General features: G+C 37.4%; 1 protein-coding gene across 1 annotated transcript in view; it reads right to left on the reverse strand.

The window, feature by feature from the left end:
* Positions 1–515: 515 nt before the first annotated feature.
* Positions 516–19,069, reverse strand: part of LOC124389323 (PH and SEC7 domain-containing protein 1-like) — a 56,787-nt gene continuing 38,233 nt past the window's right edge. Inside the window, exons 11-17 of the mRNA XM_046854688.1 lie at positions 18,528–18,571; positions 12,931–13,100; positions 11,840–11,910; positions 8,811–8,968; positions 5,296–5,440; positions 4,946–5,089; positions 516–2,697 (exon numbers count right to left, since the gene is read on the reverse strand). Coding sequence (XP_046710644.1) covers positions 2,452–2,697; positions 4,946–5,089; positions 5,296–5,440; positions 8,811–8,968; positions 11,840–11,910; positions 12,931–13,100; positions 18,528–18,571 — 978 coding nt within the window. The 3' untranslated portion in view covers positions 516–2,451. The remainder of the gene's footprint in view (positions 2,698–4,945; positions 5,090–5,295; positions 5,441–8,810; positions 8,969–11,839; positions 11,911–12,930; positions 13,101–18,527; positions 18,572–19,069) is intronic.

The raw sequence follows: 19,069 nt of genomic DNA on the forward strand, positions 1-19,069 counted from the left end.
TGTTTGCGCTAGGTTGCACTCGATGCACTTTATGTAGCTTGTTGTGTTTAGTGTAGCACCAGGGTTCCGGAGGAACGTTGTCTCGTTTTTACTGTGTACCACTGTGTATAGTAGAAATGACAATAAAAGCCTCTTGACTTGAGCTGCTAAGCTTGTAGCTCATCATATGCTTTGGGTGTAGCTCAAGCTTTTGGCATACACATGGTTTAATTGCTGCTGATGCTAAGCTAATCTCACACATGGCACTGGCTTTTAACTTATTGGCTTTGAAAGCCTTAAAAATTACATATGTGTCTTGCCATCGATAATTATAAAAGTCGCAACCCAGTGGACTTAACAGTAGCTAGTGGTAAGTCTTTAGCTGATGATGTTGCCAAAAAAAGCAGTCAAAGAATGCACACCTCACCCGTTGTTCATGATAGAGCTTACATCATAATATACTGTATCCCCCATTCTCAGTTCTCTTAAAATAATAATAATAAAACAAAAACAATAACAAAAAAAACCCCAAGTCGTTTGTTTTGCAACATTTACTTGCTGAAACCATTTTACCAAACAGAATAATAAATATATTATATGATGAGAACAAGTGAATCTCCTAATGTGACTGCTGAATCTCATCACCATGACTCACTGAGTTTATAATATTCTAATAGACGATGCCTTGGTAATTAATATACATACAATATACAGACATTAGATTTTCATTTGTGTATTAATATCTCTCATACAGGTCAAAGCGTGCCAATAAGTGAACATGAAAATGTTCTGACTGAGCATACAAATATAGGTCTATGCTGAACAGGATGCAGTTGATGATCCATAAACTGATTATCCATGATCCAGCCATGTACCGCACATTCAAAATACATTTGATTGATCAAGAATTTTTTTCCAAGCACTCATTCATATACACATACAAAACATAACACAATAATGGATCAAATTGTATCCACTACCCAAGTGAAAAACAAAAATAAAATCAGACACACTTGCACCATGTACACCTAGTCATTTAACGTGTCTTGTATTTCAGCTGAATTTTGTTATTTGTATTTCTTGGTCAAATGTCTATGGTTAGCCAGATCGAAATCAGATCCATGTTAACCATTGGCCAAGCTGTCCTATGCAAAGTCGATTGCCATATAAAAACGAAATCACATTTTACTGGTACCAGCTTTTATATGATGTGATGTGTTTGCTTTTTGGTTACTGCTGGTGGCTTTCAATGACATGACAATGGTTACTTAATTGGATTTCAGTAGTTTTAAATCCATCACAATCAGAATTAATCCGTCGGAGCAGAAGACTTAGGAAACGACCAGGTGCCATAGGGGGCATCCAGAAAGAAAGGTAGGAAACATGAGAAGCCTAAAAGACAGCCAAAAGACATTGTATATTTCTCATCACCACTAGATTCACTGCTTTTTTGCAGAAGAGAGGAGTTTACAAGAAGCCATCACTATTCAGCCATGCTGGCCACATTAGACAAAAACACTCAGCCAAGAAAACCAAGAAAAAGAATTAAGGACGAGTAACATGTTATAATATTCAAAATGGAAATAAACTCCAGAGACATATAATAAAGGTAAGAATATTTGAGTTTGAGTGCAAGAGACATTCTGGGGTATACAAATTTTTGCATTCAAAATGAAAAGCCACTTGTTCGATCCCAAAGAGAATCCACTCAGTCCACAAATTGTATTTTTTTTTAATTGTAGTGCCACTGGGAGTTATTTCAAGTTGGTTGATTCCTGGAAGTGATTTCTGGTCAAAATTAACGACTGACAGAATCCTTTTATAACAGCTTCCAAATTGACTACATTGTTATACCTTGGTGCTGAACTAAAATCATACTGTTTGGGATTCAGTCCAGCAGAATCACATAATTGGAACAGCTATGTGCTGTTATGCATGCAAGTAAAAATTGTGGGCACAAATAAGATATAACTTTATGGGCTGAGATGCCCTTTGGTTCCATAAACTACATGAATAGTGAGTGGAATTCTAGTATGGTTTGTAAAAACAGGGATCGACAACACCATCGATTTGAGTAACTGCCGTTACGATGCTGCAGGGCTAACAGTCATTTTTAAAGGTACAGAGCTCTTTTTGGTCCTAAAATTGATTCGATCTGTGTGTGCAAATCCAAAGAACACATGGAAACTGAAGACATAATGGGCATTGGGAGAGAGGGGTTGTAGATGAACAGATAAAATTTCTTCTGTCCCTCAATTCAGCCCTTGACAAACACCATGGAGTGTTTCCCCACACATTCCTGTACCTCCACATCTTTATTCAGCTCCTGCACTGTGACTTCTTTGACCACATTATGATCTCAGAGTCAGACTCAGTCAGGATCTGTGCCACTACTTCCAGGCACAAAGAGCAGGAAAAGAGAATCACCTCACTTCATTCCTAGAACAAAGAGCTTTCTGCAAGTTTCCTGAGTCATTTTCTGACAGCCTGGCGATAACTGTGTCTCTGGCCTTGGCTTGTGCCTGTGCCATTGCCTGTGTTGGAAGGAGCTTTGTCTCTGGTGCTGCAAGTGACACTGATCTCCTGGAGACTGGGGCTGGACTGAGCCCTCTGCAGAGACCCCTCTGCCAGCAGCATGGCCTCAAAGACTGACAGATCATCACTTTCACAGCGCTGCTTCGCTCTCAGTAGCATGCTGTATGTCTCATATCGTGTTTTCTAAAAGGACAGAGAGAGAGAGAGAGAATATTGTATACATAATCCAGTCATTTTCAAAAAGTTTGAACACTGTAAAATATAAATAAAACCGAATTTGCAAATCCATATTCTATTCACAATAAAAATAAATATCTATAATGCTTTAACCAAGAATATATACCATTTTAACAGGGGGAAAAAGTTATTTTTGAATTTGATAGCTGAAACTCGTCTAAAAAAAAAGTTGGGACAGGGCCATATTTACCACTGTGTAGCATCATGTGTTCTGTCTGTATACACCTGGGAACTAAGGAGACCAGCAGCACCTAAACTCTTCTACTACGAAGTGATGCTATTGTAATAGATGCAATATGCAGTTAGCATTGTCCTGCTCAAATATGCAAGATCGAAAAAAAAATTTCTGGATGTAAGCGTTTTTTGCACTAAAACAGTACAGTACATTATATACCGTTCAGCATTGATGGAGCCTTTCCAAATTTGCAAGCTGCCCATCTCACAGGCAGTTATGCACTCCCATACCACCAGAGATGCAGCTTTGTGAACAGAGTGCTGATAAGCCTGGTGATCCTGCTCCTATTTAGTCTGAAAGATGTGGTGTCGATGGTTTCCAAAAAATTTCGATACATCAGACCACAGAATAGTATTCCACTTTGCCTCAGTACATTTTAAATGAGCTTTGGCCCAGAGAGGATGGCGGCATTTCTGGATCATGTTCACGCATTTCGTCTTCTTTGCATGATAGAGATTTAACCTGCATTTGTGGAAGACATGGCAAACTGTGTTCACAGACAATGATTTGTTGAAGTTAATGAGCAAATTCAGTGATTTCAATTTCCAATCATGACTGTTTTAAAAGCAGTGCCACCTGAAGGCCCGGCAAACACGGGCATCAATATTGATTTTCGGCCTGATGCCTTGTTTTACAGAGATCACTCCAGATTTTTTGAAACTTTTGATGATATGTACTGTAAATTATAAGATATTCAACTGCTTTGCAATATTATCTTGAACATTTGTAGGCACATCACAGTTTGGTGAAGCTCTGCCCATCTTTAATTCAGAGAGACTTTGCCTCTCTAAAATCCAAATCATCTTACTGACATGTTGTCAATTAACCTAATTAGTTGCAAAATGTTTAGTTTTAAGAACACCTGTGGTTTCTAGACTTTTTTTTTTTTTGCCCCATCCCAACTTTATTTAGACAGAATTACTTAATTTTTTTGTTAAAATGGAAAATTTCCTTATTTCAAACATTTCTATATATGTGAATATAATATGGGTTTGGAATTTGCAAATCTTTGCATTCTGTTTTTATTTACATTTTACACATTGTCAACTTTTTTGGAAGTGGGGTTGAATTTACATTATTTTAGAAAAAAAAAAATGTACACATGCTTAATAAATTTCATTTGTATAGTTATGTAGGACAGAGAAGTGGATGCAAAAGCAAATTATTTTAATAAATTAATAATAAACATATAAATCACAAAACTATTGGCAAAACAAAAGGCATGAAGGACCATCAACAATAATAAACAGTAAAGACAAATGTAAGACCCAGAGGGCTGTGAAAGGTGAGACTGACATACATGTCAAAATGTGGCTTAAGTGCAGAGGTCATGTGATATGTGAGGGTGGAATGGCTGATAGGAACCAATTTTTTCTAATCAAAAATCATTTTTGGCCAAAAAATGTTAAGCACCAACAAAGAATATGGGCTTAGTTTTCCACCTCTTATATAATAATGTACATTTAAACATGTAGTCTAATTCCAATCCAAAATTACTAGCACCTTTTATAAACGTATCTAAGGAAAAGAAAAACACAACAATGTTTTATACATACATGTGTTTAGACAGAATTTTTTAAAGCTCTGCCCGACGAACACTTCTTAAAGTGCTGCAAAACCTTCTGCAATATTAATATTTGTTGATGTTTTTTTGGCAAAGAATAACAGCAATCAGTGACATTCCATAATGTCCATGTTTTCTTTTAAGGAACCTTCAGTTCTTCTGTATTGTAATGCATTATGTTTATTCATGTTTATTTTAATACATAATCCTGCCTTTCTTTGTGGAAGGTAATCAAAGATTTTTGCTCACTCCTTTTAGAGGATGCAAATAATTTAGCAGTTGACCATATAAGACTAACAAAACACTGCTAAAATTGAATCACCGATTAATATTATGAGTCAAATAAAAATATTATAGAGAGCTTAAATGTTTAATAAATCATAGTGGTCTCTCACCTCGAACTCCAAATACTCCTCCCTAAGCCGGTATTCCTCAAGCTCACGACCTTTGACCTTCCGATCAGGTGGGTATGAGCGAAGCTCTGCCAACTCTGTGGAGGTGGCATGAAAGCGAGCCTCATGAGCTTCTACCTGTTCCTCCTAAACACACACAAAAAAGTAAATATGTATATATATATATATATATATATATATATATATATATATATATATATATATATATACATACACACACACACACACATATACATATATTAACCCCCACACACACACCCACCCACCCACACACACTTTGTCTTGCATTATTCTTTATTCTAAAACATGCAGTTATATATGAGTCATCTGACCTGTGAGTGTCTGGAGGTGGAGCCTGGTAGCAGTGGACGACTGAATTTCTTCTGGGAACCAATGGCAGCTGGGAGAGGCGGCGCAGAAAACAATGCTGCCACTGTATTGATGCGAGTAATCCAAGACTGCATTTGTTCCGCATTCCTATACACACACACAGACACCCCCCACACACAAACAGTTTATGGATCCAGTTTATGTCTGCAGTATAGAGGTAGTACTAACATAATATTTACTTGAAATACAGTTGGTTCAGATATGATTAACTACTTTTCGGGAAGGAAATACGTTTCACAGTCAATGTAAACTGCACACATATTCACATACACTTCATAAAATAAGACCTCTAACTAGGGCAAAAAGGAAGTGGAGCAGAACAAAATCCCAAGAGAGTGTGGATACAGGGCCAGCAGAAAATATATCCAATCCAAACAAACCGAACACATAACAGATCAGTGACATAATGGCCATGCATGCCACATACAAGGTACTGGGCTTTTGGTTGGGTGCACATGTGTACCAAATGCAATCCTTTTCACATGCAGAATATAGATAAAATATGAATTCCTTCACCGAAATACGATTTGTAGTGCTTTATATAACATGCACAAAATTGCTACCAAGACATTCTAACAATATGGATTCTTTAGCGTTTTATGTCCAGCTTCAAGAATTTATCTTAAAAGGAGAAATTCCGCATATTGAAGAAAATAATGAATAAAGGATGGAAGGAATAAAGACATTTGTTAAAGTATGCAGAAATAAGTAGAACAATCTGAATTACCCAAATGGGATCTAACAAATGTAAACTATTTAATTACATTTTTCCATTTATTCCATTTTATTTGTGCCAATTGAATTGATTACTCAATTTAACCAATATAATAAAAAAGTTGTTTGTAGATTTGTAAATTGTATTTATTCTATTTTATTCTTTATATATTTTATTCTTTATTAAATATTATAAAATATTATTGTATATATTAATTAACCAGGCAGGCATTTAATTTTAGATTGTTTACAAATTTTTAAGAATAATAAATTGCAATTCTTTCCCATAAATGGACTGAAATCGAATCGAACCGTGAATTAAAATCTGAGGCACGAACCAAACCATGAATTTTGTAAATCCGCAGCCTGATCAAAAGAAGTCACACACACCACTTTCAGCTTTCATGAACACATGCTAATGTGTTTCATGAACACATTATTTCATTAACCACATGCAACAGCACATCATTTATTTACTTTCAGAGTTACATTAGACAGGAGAGTGAAATTTTTCTAAAGTCTTCACTCTTTCACAATTAGAACCTGATGAATCTCAGCATAGTCATCCTTGTTTCATCAAAGAAAAAAACACTAATTACCTGGCCATTCTTTATATTCAGGTGCTCAGCTAAATTCATTTTATTGCTGTATAATGCTGCTGAGCTGAGACCTGACCAACTGAAGCAATCCCATAACACTGCCTTTAGAGCCACTGTGCATGATTGATGCATCACTTAAAGTGCTTCCTTACTTACCCTGATGCTTTCATCGGTGAAAATAGTGCAAATCTGGACTCAGATCACATCACTTTTTTTATTGCTCTGTAATAAAATCGTAATGCTCCCTGTCAAATTAGTACTAGCTTCTTTTCTATACTGGATTAATCTTCCTTAAAAGAATTGTCACTAGCTTGTTATCATCATGAACAGCAGCTACGCTAATTCCTCTGTAGACAGCACTGTAATAATAACACACAATCAATTACAAAGAATAGCTTAATTTTATTTATTCCCTCATCAAAATCATCAACTTGTATTCTCGATCCCTTCCCAACAAGTTTCTTCAAACAGATAATTCCAGATTTAATTAAACTGGTTATGTAACTATATCCTTCAAACTGGCTGTTATCAACCCGCTAATTAAGAAACCTGCTACAAACTACAGGCCAATATCAAACCTCTAATTTATCACAAAGACTTTAGAAAAGGTTGTAGCACAGCAGTTATTTTTACACCTACTTAGGAATAAAAATGTTTAAATGTATCAGTTGGGATTTAGGTCTCATCATAGCACAGTGTCAGCGGTAGTACCTTATATTGGCCACTGATCAGGGTTTTGTCTCTTTACTTGTTTTGCTTGACCTTATTGCAGATTTTGACACCATTGATCATAATATCCTACTTGCTAGACTTGTAAATGTTGGAATAAAGGAAACAGCTCTCTCCTGAATTAGGTCTTTGTTGACCGATCACAATCGGTTTGTTGATGTAAATTGTGAGTTCTCCACACTCTCTGAGGTAAAGTTTGGTACTCCGCAAGGATCTGTCTTAGGCCCACTGCTTTTCTCTTTGTATATGCTGAAGCTACACAATTTTATATAGTTCAGCAAATCCAGATGAGAGAGATAAGCTTAACAATGTTGAGGAGTGTGTAAAAGACAGTGGATGCTTGATAACTTCCTTCTGCTCAACTCGGATAAGACGGAAATACTTTTACTAGGACCACATGCACCTGGAACTAAACTTTCTGATTATGTAGCATCCCTGGATGGTGTCTCCATCTCAGTGTGTACAGCAAAGACCTTGGTGTGATTAACATTTCCAGGATAGCCTTCTTTCACCTTTTCACCAATTTGAAATACGTCATTACAGGATGCAGAAAAACTAGTTGATGCTTTTGTTACCTCCGCAGTATCTGAGTGAACGCATAACTATACCAATATGATCCTCCATGCCCACTTAGAGCAAAAGCTGCAGGCCATTTTTTAGTACCTTAAATAATGAAGACGACAGCAGGGTGCAGATCTTTCTCTTATAAAGCCCCACAGTTATTTAACAGCCTTACAATTAGTGTTTGGGACTCAGACACAGTCTTAGTGATCAAGTCGAGGCTGAAAACATATTAATTTTGTCAAGCCTTTTATCAGTAGGTTTCTCTTAGGTAAAGGAGCAGATCTGGAGGGATCATGGATATAAAGTGTTCGGGGAACTGGGATATTTGTATGCTGTTGTCCCCTCACTCTCACAGGTTTACTCAGATTTGTTGACAGTGATGTGGCTCACTGTTCCTGCCCCTTTCCTCTCCTCGTATCTGCCTGCTATCATTCCGGCCTGCCTCTGAATGGTGTTCTCTTCGATTGGAAGCCACTCTGTGCAGCTGAGGATGGTTTCACTTCAACGGCCTGGGGATCCAAGAAATTATGGAGTAACACAGGAGCTTTAAGGGTGGTTTTGGACTGTAGTGACTACGTTTGCATGTAATAAATGGACATTCGGTGCTACCCAGATGAGGATGGATTTTCTCTTGAGTATGATTCCTCTCAAGATTTCCTCCTTATGCCATCTCAGGGAGTTTTTTCCTGCCACATTCTTAAGAACATTCTTATTAGGGCTGCAACTAGCGAGTATTTTGATAACCTTATTTTAGTATCTGGATCTTGTGCATAATTGTTGCAAAATAGGGGAACCTGGCACTACTCTGTGAGCAGGGACATCCAGAGAAATGTTCTGCGTGTGGTACTCACGGAGCTTGGAACAGGTAGACCCTCCAGTCGGCCGTGCGCAGGTAGAACACGTTGGGCCGCTTGTGATAATCAGTGGCTCTAACAGCCAGCGAGTGGTGGATGGACACGGCGTTCTTCAGATCTTCATCAGAAAGCTGCTTATCAGGCTGAATCTCACCCTGGTACAGAAAAAAATTATTGATTAAATCTATTAAAAACATCGTAAAAATGGGAACAGACAAGACAGAAGACCCTGTGGGTCATTTGCCACATTGCCAGAATTAAGATTTTATTTGTTAAATCAAATAAAAATAAATCTATGAAATCTAAATGCTTTCCCATACTTTGTCTTTATTTCAGATTGCAAAATGAAAGAGCTGGACATGCTTTGGTATTAAGCCTTAACAGCCCTGAAACATTCAGTCATGTAATACACGATATACTATATATCTTATGTCACTGATACCTTAAATCTAATGCTACATTAAGCTACAGAAGGACAAATAGATAGATGATTCTTCTTCTTTCGGCTTCTCACATTAGGGGTCACCACAGCGGATCATCCATCTCCACAGCCCCCTGTCCTTCACATCTGCTTCTTTTACACCAACTACCTGCATGTCTTCCCTCACCACATCCATAAACCGCCTCCTTGGCCTTTCTCTTTTCCTCCTTCCTGTTGGCTTCATCCTCAGCATTCTCCTACCGATATACCCCATGTCCCCCCTCTGAACATGTCCAAATTTCATTCTCGCCTTCCTCACCTTGTCTCCAAAACGTCATACATGCGCTGTCCCTCTAATAAACTAATTTCTAATCTTGTCCATCCTCGTCACTCCCAAAAAAAAACCTCAACATCTTCAGCTCTGCTACCTCCAGCTCCACCACTTGTCTTTTACTCAATCCCACTGTCTCTAAACCATACAACATTGCAGGTCTCACCACAGTCCTATAAACTTTCCCTTTCACTCTCACAGATACCCTTTTATCACAAATCACTCCTGTCACTCTTCTCCACCCACTCCACCCTGCCTGCACTCTTTTCTTCACTTTCTAACGCACTCTCCATTACTTTGCACTGTTGACAGTAGGTACCTGAACTCCTTTACCTTCTCCACCTCTTCTCCCTGCAACCGCACCCCTACAATGCACTCCCTCTCATTCACACACATGTACTCTGTTTTACTCCTACTGACTTTCATTCCCCTTCTCTCCAGCGCATATCTCCACCTCTCCAGACTCTTCTCAACCTGCTCACTACTCTCATCACAAATCACAATATCATCCGCAAACATCATTGTCCAGGGAGACTCCTGTCTGACCTCGTCCGTCAACCTGTTCATCACCACTGCAAACAGGAAAGGGCTCAGGGCCGATCCTTGATGCAGTCCAACCTTCTCCTTGAAACAGTCTGTCGTTCCTACTGCACACTTTACTGCTGTCACACTGTCCTCATACATGTCCTGCACCACCCTCACATACTTCTCTGACACACCAGACTTCCTCATACAATACCACAACTCCTCTCTCTGCACCCTGTCATACGCTTTCTCTAAATCCACACACAGTGCAACTCCGTCTGACCTTCCCTATACTTCTCCATCAACATTCTTAAAGCAAATAATGCGTCTGTGGTGCTCTTCCTCGGCATGAAACCATACTGTTGCTCACAGATGGTCACCTCTTCTCTCAGCCTGGCTTCCACTACTCTTTCCCATAACTTCATGGCGCGACATGGTGACTTAATTCCCCTGTAGTTACCGAAGTAAATACAAAATATGCTCTTTCATGTAATTTTTAGACAGCAGAAATTTTAGAAAAATATTTGTTTTTTAGAGCATTAAACAGTATATAGCTAATATTAACATCATAAACAGCTTATCTCTCAAAAACCAGAAAAAAAACCCAAAACAATTCATTTTGTACAATTATACACTTGCTGACATCAAAGCCAGAAAGTAAATAGAAGTCTTAATCAGCAAGAAAGCATTTTTCCTTTTTACCTAAAAGCATGAGAAGAAAAGGAAAAATAAAAACCCTGCAGACACACCTATACTATATAAACTTTATATATACACCCACATACACAGTACCAGTCAAATGTTTTAATACACGTTCTTCTTAGTGGTTAACAAAAACATGTTGAACAACATTAACATAGCAATCTCTATCAGATTCATAAGTCACATGGAATGGTTTTTAATTTACAGTTTTGCCTTGCCAAGAGTTCATCTGTGTCATTTCTTGCCTTTGTAATGTGCTTTAGACTATCAGTTGTCTTGTCCAGAGGGAAGGGTAAGTACCATACAATTCTGTACTGTATAATTCCACATTACAGCAAGAATAAAAAAAAAAAATACAAATGAAAGTCAGTCAGTCCAAAAAATCTCAAGAACTTGTGAATGTTTTCCCAAGTGTATTTGCCAACGCCATTAAACGCTACGGTGAATCTGGTTATCACTTAGTGGGGGCATTATTTGTTTTCCAACAGGACAATCACCCAAAACACACCTCTTATGAAAGAGCTATTTTTTTTACTATTCTTATCTACTATTCTGATGGAATGCTGAATCAGATGACCTGTCCTCCACAATCACCTGATCTAAATCCAGTTGAGATGATTTGGGATAAGTTGGACTGGTGTGTGAAGAAAAAAACAGCTAACAAGCACGTAACATTGATGAGAACTCAAGTTTGTTGGTAAACCATTCCAGGTGACTACCTCAATAAGGCTGACTGAGACAATACCAAAAGTGTGCAAAACTGGCTACTTTGAATAACCACAATCTAAAACATATTGTGGGTTATTTAACATGTTTTTGTTTACTATCATTTATTTTATTTACATAATTTACATTATTTTATTTACATTTACATACAGTCAATAAAACACAGTGCATATATATATATATATATATATATATATATATATATATATATATATATATATATATATATATATATTTATCGTGTGTGTGTGTGTGTACAACTCATGCTCATAGTCAGGCAGAAAGTCATGTAGCAACACAAGAAGGAAAAACGCTTCTCACCTTCTGGAGGTAAAGAATAAGACCCTTCAGGATAGCATAGAAAGTCTTCCAACCTCTTTTTCCACGTGGAGCTGTAATTTGTAAAATAATTGAATGCGGTTAATGTACTACTAAAACACAGAACTGTCCACAACTGGAAATGTGTGTATAAGTAGAAAATATAGCAATTTATGCTGCTCTTCTGTCACAATTCATCACAGAAACAAAATAAATGTTTATATTAGGGACACATACTAGCAGACTTCCTATATACATATAAATATATTAAGCTGAGATGATATCACCAAGTGATAGATGTGCATTTATGGGACTTTGGCAGACACCCTTATCGAAATGACTTACAGTTGAAGTCACTTACTGAGCAGTTGAGGGTTAAGGGCAGCTTGGCCGTGGTGGAAATTTGAACTCAAAGCTTCCTAGTCAGAAGTCCAATGTCTTAACCACTGAGCTACCGCTTTCCACCCCTATCCCAAGCGATATCATTGTAGTAGATGTTTAAATATTTATAGTGAAAGATATGAAGGATATATGAGAGGTTAGAGTTGTAAATAAGCAAATTGGGATAGTGTGGTTTCAAAGAGAACCAAAGTATTTATTTTTCCACTGGCTCATTATAGTAAATGTCACATTGAAGTAATTAGAGAGTAATTATTCTATTATTCACAGTATTCTTTTTATATTGCATTTAGTCCAATATGCACTCACGTCAAGCTATATTTGAGGTTCAGTTGCCTCTTATTGTTGCTTCTTTTGTCTGATTAACTATTAACAACTGTACTGAGAGAAACTGTGAAAACAATGAGGTGCCAAATTACAATCAGCAGTTGCCTTGATGGCCCACAATGGGCTTCAATCCAAAAACCCATATTCACAACAAATGAGAGTTTAGCACCCTCTAGTGCTAACAAATGTATATAGCACCAAATTAATTGCAGTATTTTCCCAAAGTTCATTCATATTTGATGAACAATGCTTGTGTTTTTTCAGTGATTCTCTGCACTCCCATATATCAATCAGACCAGCCACATGTTTTGCACTATAAATAACTGTCGGGGCTTGAACTGATAAAAGTAGTGAATATTGAAACATACTTCTTTTCCCGTCACTGTCAGCGTGGACTTTGCGTACCAGGAAACCCATCTTGTAGAGAAGTGCACCAGATGCTGGCACTATCCCTCTCCCTGTGCACTTCATGTCTCTTGAATTTGTGTCTTCACGATGCTCTCCCAACTCCGAGAACGACTTACGCAACTCCTCATCACTAAAGAACGTAAATAAAAATCCCATTAGGTTAGACACACAAACCCATTTCTAAATACAATGAAGCCCTCGGGATGATCAATTAGAGTACGTCAGAACATTTAATTACTAGTGAATTAAACACAAAGCTCTGTTGCCCTATTCTGTGTCCCTATTTTATACGGCACACATGGCTGAATGCATGGTACCGTGCCTGCTAATGAGCTCTCCTGACTTGCGCTCATATGAGACTGTTGTTCCTGATAGTTGACACTATAATACTTGCTCTTCTCCCCACCATCTGTTTTTTGTTTTTTTTTTGCCCTTCACTGTGTGCTCTCTAAAGCAACTCTTGGTGGCGTGTCAGTGATTTAATTAATCCATAGTGTGCAAGGTTGCATCACTTTACAAGACAAAGTGTCACTGGACCAGTAGGAAACTTTTTTTTATTATCTAGCATTGCTAATGCAAAGGGATTGCATAGTTCATGTCTTTTAGGGAACCTTCAAAGGGCCAACTATTCAATAAACCATGAAATGTTTTATAAAGGAAATACAATTTAAATATTAATATCGGTTCATGGATTACAATTAAAGTACAATTGTTAAAACAGCACATAAGAAAAAAAACTAAGAATCGGTCGGAAGGTTATTTTTTGAAATCCGTATTTAAAAACACCTACAGACAATTTAAAACCTGGAGCTGTGTCTTATGCTAAAAACTAAGGGAAGGATTTTGTCAAGGCTTCTGTTAGCAAAGTGAAATATTTGGAATGAGCTATGCTGCTTCAGAACGCCAACAAGAAAAGCCAGGGTTAAACCATTCAGATATTTAAACAAAAAAACAGATTTCGTACTTATTGTAAAACCTGACTACAGACCATGAGCATATTTATTTCCAAGTAGAGATATGAACTTCTGAAATCAAGCAAGCTTTAATTAAGAAAACAGCAAGGCAGTCAGCCACCAAAACATTGTAATAGTCCAAAAACTAATCTCATCATTGTACAGAGCTAAAATATGGTCTCTAGATACTTCATCAGAGGTGATATCCGTTTATGTGGGACTTTATTAATGAGCAACTTTTCACTATACCAGGGTCTTAAACTGTGGGGGTAAAATCAGCTATTTTGCATGTATGAAACAGCAACACAGTGCCACATATCAGTTACAGATCCACACACTGGGCTTGAGAACATTGTGGTTAAATGATTGTATAAACCTATTCTGGTGTTATATAAGCCACTGTGAACATGTCCAAATCAATAAGATATCTTCTGCTGAAATACTGTACCATTTTACAGCTCAAAGCGTGGGCCAAAAAAGCTAAAATGGATCTTAACCAGAGGCTGAACCCTGAATGGTTTCATCACCAACAGGCAGAGAAAAAGTGCAGCGGTCAACCGCATACACAAACACGGCTGACTGACGGAGCATGTGCGGAAAACTTCAAGCCTGTTGCCTGGTAACTGCCAGCATTATCTCACACAAAGGGAAAAAAAAAAAACATGGAGAGATGAGAGGAAGACTGACACGTGCATGAGAAATGATATAAGAAATGGTATGAGAAATGGTAAGACAAAGAAAAGAAAAATCTAAAGGTGTTATAATATTTGCAGGTCTATCTTCTTTACAATATAATATACAGATCTATCTACTATACTGGCAACTTTGTAGGTGCACAAGTATGTCTTTATATGATTGTAGTAAAGATTTCAGTATAGTACACAGCTTTTTGTTAGGTTTATTAAAATACATGTATAAGCCAAGTGTCTCTGAAGCTCCATGATGTAAAAAAAAGCCGATGTTTCAATATTAAGCATATTTAAGATAATAGTACTGTATGAGATATAATTTGACCATTCTTCCCTACACAATTATGTAGAATTAATGCCCAGGACTGGGTCTGATTTGATGGTGATCGAAAATCAAAATGAGTATAGTAGAATGGCAACTTTCTGTATAATGCTGCCAATCATTCTTGAGGATCGGTAGTGAATGTACAAAGAAAGACAAACCAAGTGCAGAGGCTGAAGTGTGTATTAATGGACCAGCACTAAGTAGGAACAAACAATGTCATGCAAGAAGGAGTGTGGCAGCTAATGAGGACACATAAAACACACACACACACTGAAAGGCACACACACATCCACAAAAATAACCTCACCTTAACATATGCAATCAAATAACATCAGCCAGCCATCTTAATTCACTGCCATTCTGATGGGTACATTAGGCACTGCCACAAAACACATTCACATATACATGAGAATGTGTTTATTCTCACACACACAAACACACACACAGATTTTAATCACAGATTCTCCCTACCCTACATAAAAAGCTATATTTAGGCATGCAGAGACCTCAAAATTACTCTATAATTAATAATAAATAATGTTACACCCATGTTATTTACATATATGGGAGCTTTTACTAGACATTATGACAAAAATATATTTAATGGATTAATATCATCAATATTGTTAATATTGAAAACATGTTTAAAAAAATATTAAGATAATAAAGTTGTCATTTTGAAACAAAAATTTTATATAGTTTTCTGTACATAGACAACCATCCAAATCCCAAGACTACCATTTAGAAGCAGCACACCAGCACCGGTGGCTTTAGTCATTTTCACGGTCATCATTGAACTGATGCATCACTTTAAATGCTATTAAGCATCTGAGACTAGATATATAACCGTGACATTTAGTAGAGCTAAGAAGTATGGAGGCCAACAATTAAAAGCTGCCATCAAATCTCAACAGAATAATATACACACGAGAGATGACAGGAGTCACAGAAATACCATAGGCAGCAGGGACTGAGCAGAACTTCATCTGTTACACATTCACTTGGGATGAGGTGGAGAAATTAATGAAATTCTGGCAGATTCTGTATAACACAGAAGCCGTTCCAGCCAAAAATATGTGCATAACTGGCAGTGAATCAGAGAGATCCCTAAAAAATCATTAATTTAACAAAATATTGTGTGGCAAAATATACACAATTATAATTGAATCTATTATGAAACTTTGTCCAACAGAATACGATCACATCTCTACATAGGCCATAATTCTGCAAAACTCTGCATTTGTTTTCACGAGATCTTGCTAAAAATGATTAACGCTCCACTCTTAATCATCTCAGAGATCCTTAAAATTTAAATTCACATGCTTCAAAATGGTTATAGTGGATCCAGAGGTCATTCAAATAACAACACAGAACTGTCCACAAAAATACACCCAGGCTGGGGTAACCACTGCATTTTAGAACTAGGAGAAAATCCAGTACCCAGAGAAAACTCATAAAGAAACAAGCACAAACTCAAAGAACATAACTCCGGATCGAACCTGAAACTCTAGAGCTGTGAGCTGGCTATGTGCAATGTGCGATGTGCTACACGGCCACACTTTCCATATACTGTTATGATATGAGCCTAAATAACTATCATCATCCAAGCACATAATTAGAACTTGAACCTGCATCTTAGCACTGTGACACTCTTCACTTATGTACATAATCCAGATAATTATGTCTGTGCTTACCATAGTTGCATGTAACAATAAAACTCTAACTTGCAAACTGAAACTGTGGAAAAAAAGCATCATGTAAACTGAAAGTTTAGCTAAGAAAATATGGACATGATCTACAACAAGCCTCAGACATGCTGTGAAATTCATTCACATGTAAGCTAGAACATCAACAGCAAAAAAAAAAATTAATGCCCACATCACACTAGCACCACTGGCTTGCCATGTTCACACCAAACAGGATGATTCCATGGACTCATGGTGCTTACATCATTCTGTTCCTCTTACATATGTACAATGCAAAAAAATCTGATTTATTACAATTCCCCACAGGAGAAAAAACGTTTTCTAAGATCGAACAATGTTCTTCACACTCAGGATTATCTGAGTTGCAGGTTATTTCTTCAGTTGTTCAGAATTTTATTTTTTGAGAAGGTTTTTATTTTATTACTTTACTATAAAACTAAGTAGTATAGTATGACCCGTGGAGATGTACACTGGTTTTATCGTAGGCTTCTGAGTGAAGTAACTAAGGGTTGAACTTATTGGCAGGAATTCGACTGTTTGTATCCTAACAATGCCACAGGCTCCTGTAACCAAGAGGATTGCTTTCTACTTGCTCAATATTCAACCCAAGCAGCTGTTAGCGCAAACACAGAATAATAAGCCCAACCGGGAGAAACTTGGATGATGCAAAGGATGCTTTTTTTTTTTTTTTTTTTGAAGCTAAAACTTTAATGCATTAAATTATGTTAACTTTACGCACTAAATTGCATAAAGCGAATCAACCCTAAACTGTGTGTACATAAATACACCTATCAACGTTATACAATCAAGTGACCCGGACTTGTCTTTCATCCCTATATGACATATTGACACAGCATCCTTTCATCCTTTTTCCATATCTATATATAACCTTCTCATCCAGTTCACTCATCTGCTCTTGCTTTTGCAGTATCCCCAGTCCAGTTCTTTCCAGCAACATGCGGCGTCTCCCAGAACACGCTGCACTGCCGCACAACAGCCCACAACTCTTCATATATAATGTATAACCTGGAAAGTGTAACACATACCCATGTGGAGCAGAGAGCATGTTTGCATAACACTACTACTGTGAAAAGCATCAAATCTTTCTCCTGTAATATGCAGCCGAAAGTAAACCCCCAAATCCTGGGATACGTGTCCTGTTCTTGTGTCTGTGACTGACTGAGTGAGGGATTGAGTGCGGGAAAGGAGACTATTTTAAGGCAGGTAGTAGGAGGAATGGAAGCACACCTTTACTTTAAATATAAGGCATCAGCCATGGGTTTCAAAGAGCCTCTGCTATGCACAGCTATGTGCTTATGCTTGTTGTGTTTGTGTATTTGTGTGTGTGTGTGTGTGTGTGTGTGTGTGTGTGTGTGTGTGTGTGTGTGCGTGCAAGAGTGAGAATGAATTCAGATCAGCAAAAGGAGATGAGAGCTGCTGCTATGGAGCGGTAGTCATGGAGGAGTAACCATAGCAACAGCACTAGGAAAACCAGGGATGTTAATTGGTGACTGCGATGGCAAAAGCAAGAATAGAAATCTTTGACACGGTAATGCGCCTACCCTACACCCCTTACAGCATCATCGCAGCAGACGTCATCTACATACACACACACACACTGATACGAACATGTCCCGATTTTATCAAGGAGAGCACCACAAATATATTCTAACCTTCAAATGTATTTAGGAAACTAAAATCCAATATCTGACATACACTTCACAAAATGAAAAATGTTCCGCATTAAAATGGTCATTGCAACTTTTTTACCCAGCAAAACCCAAGAAATGGATGCTGGTAGGCAAGTCAAATAAGGAGAGAGAAAAAAAAACAGGACCCATTTTCTATCTGGCATCATGAGCATGTACAGTAGAAGAGACTCACATTGTCCATTGAAGCTTCTCATTCTTAATGGAGTTGTAGAGCGCCTGCAGAGAGACACAACAGGTGAATTAGACAGAAATATTATGCTTGAAAGCATGAAAACCATGTCTACCCAAACATATTTATATAAAACACAATTCAGAGGCTCAAAGGCAGCAGCGATCATCGCTGCAGTGACATAACGTGTCAACAATGTCTTATTTTGTGATTAAATATCAGTCTCCCACAGCTTTAATTAAAAATTTCAAATGATTTGTGATGGAGCCCTCAAATGTGACTGCTGTCATTTTGGATAATTATGCTGCATGCAATTGATTATTCTCAACTGCATCTCTTCTACTGAATAAAACAAAAGAAAAAAAAAAATAGCACAGCCATTAATTCAAGCACAGCATATTAATTTGTGGAGTACTGTTAATGGTAATGTGAAAATGGAATCCAAGGCTGTATTCATTTCATGATATGTTGCATTGCAAAACTGATTACATCAGTTACAACATTACAGCTGAGTGATAGCATATCATGACAGCTGACACATTATG

Source organism: Silurus meridionalis, chromosome 7 (assembly GCF_014805685.1).
Source record: "Silurus meridionalis isolate SWU-2019-XX chromosome 7, ASM1480568v1, whole genome shotgun sequence".
NCBI lineage: Eukaryota > Metazoa > Chordata > Actinopteri > Siluriformes > Siluridae > Silurus > Silurus meridionalis.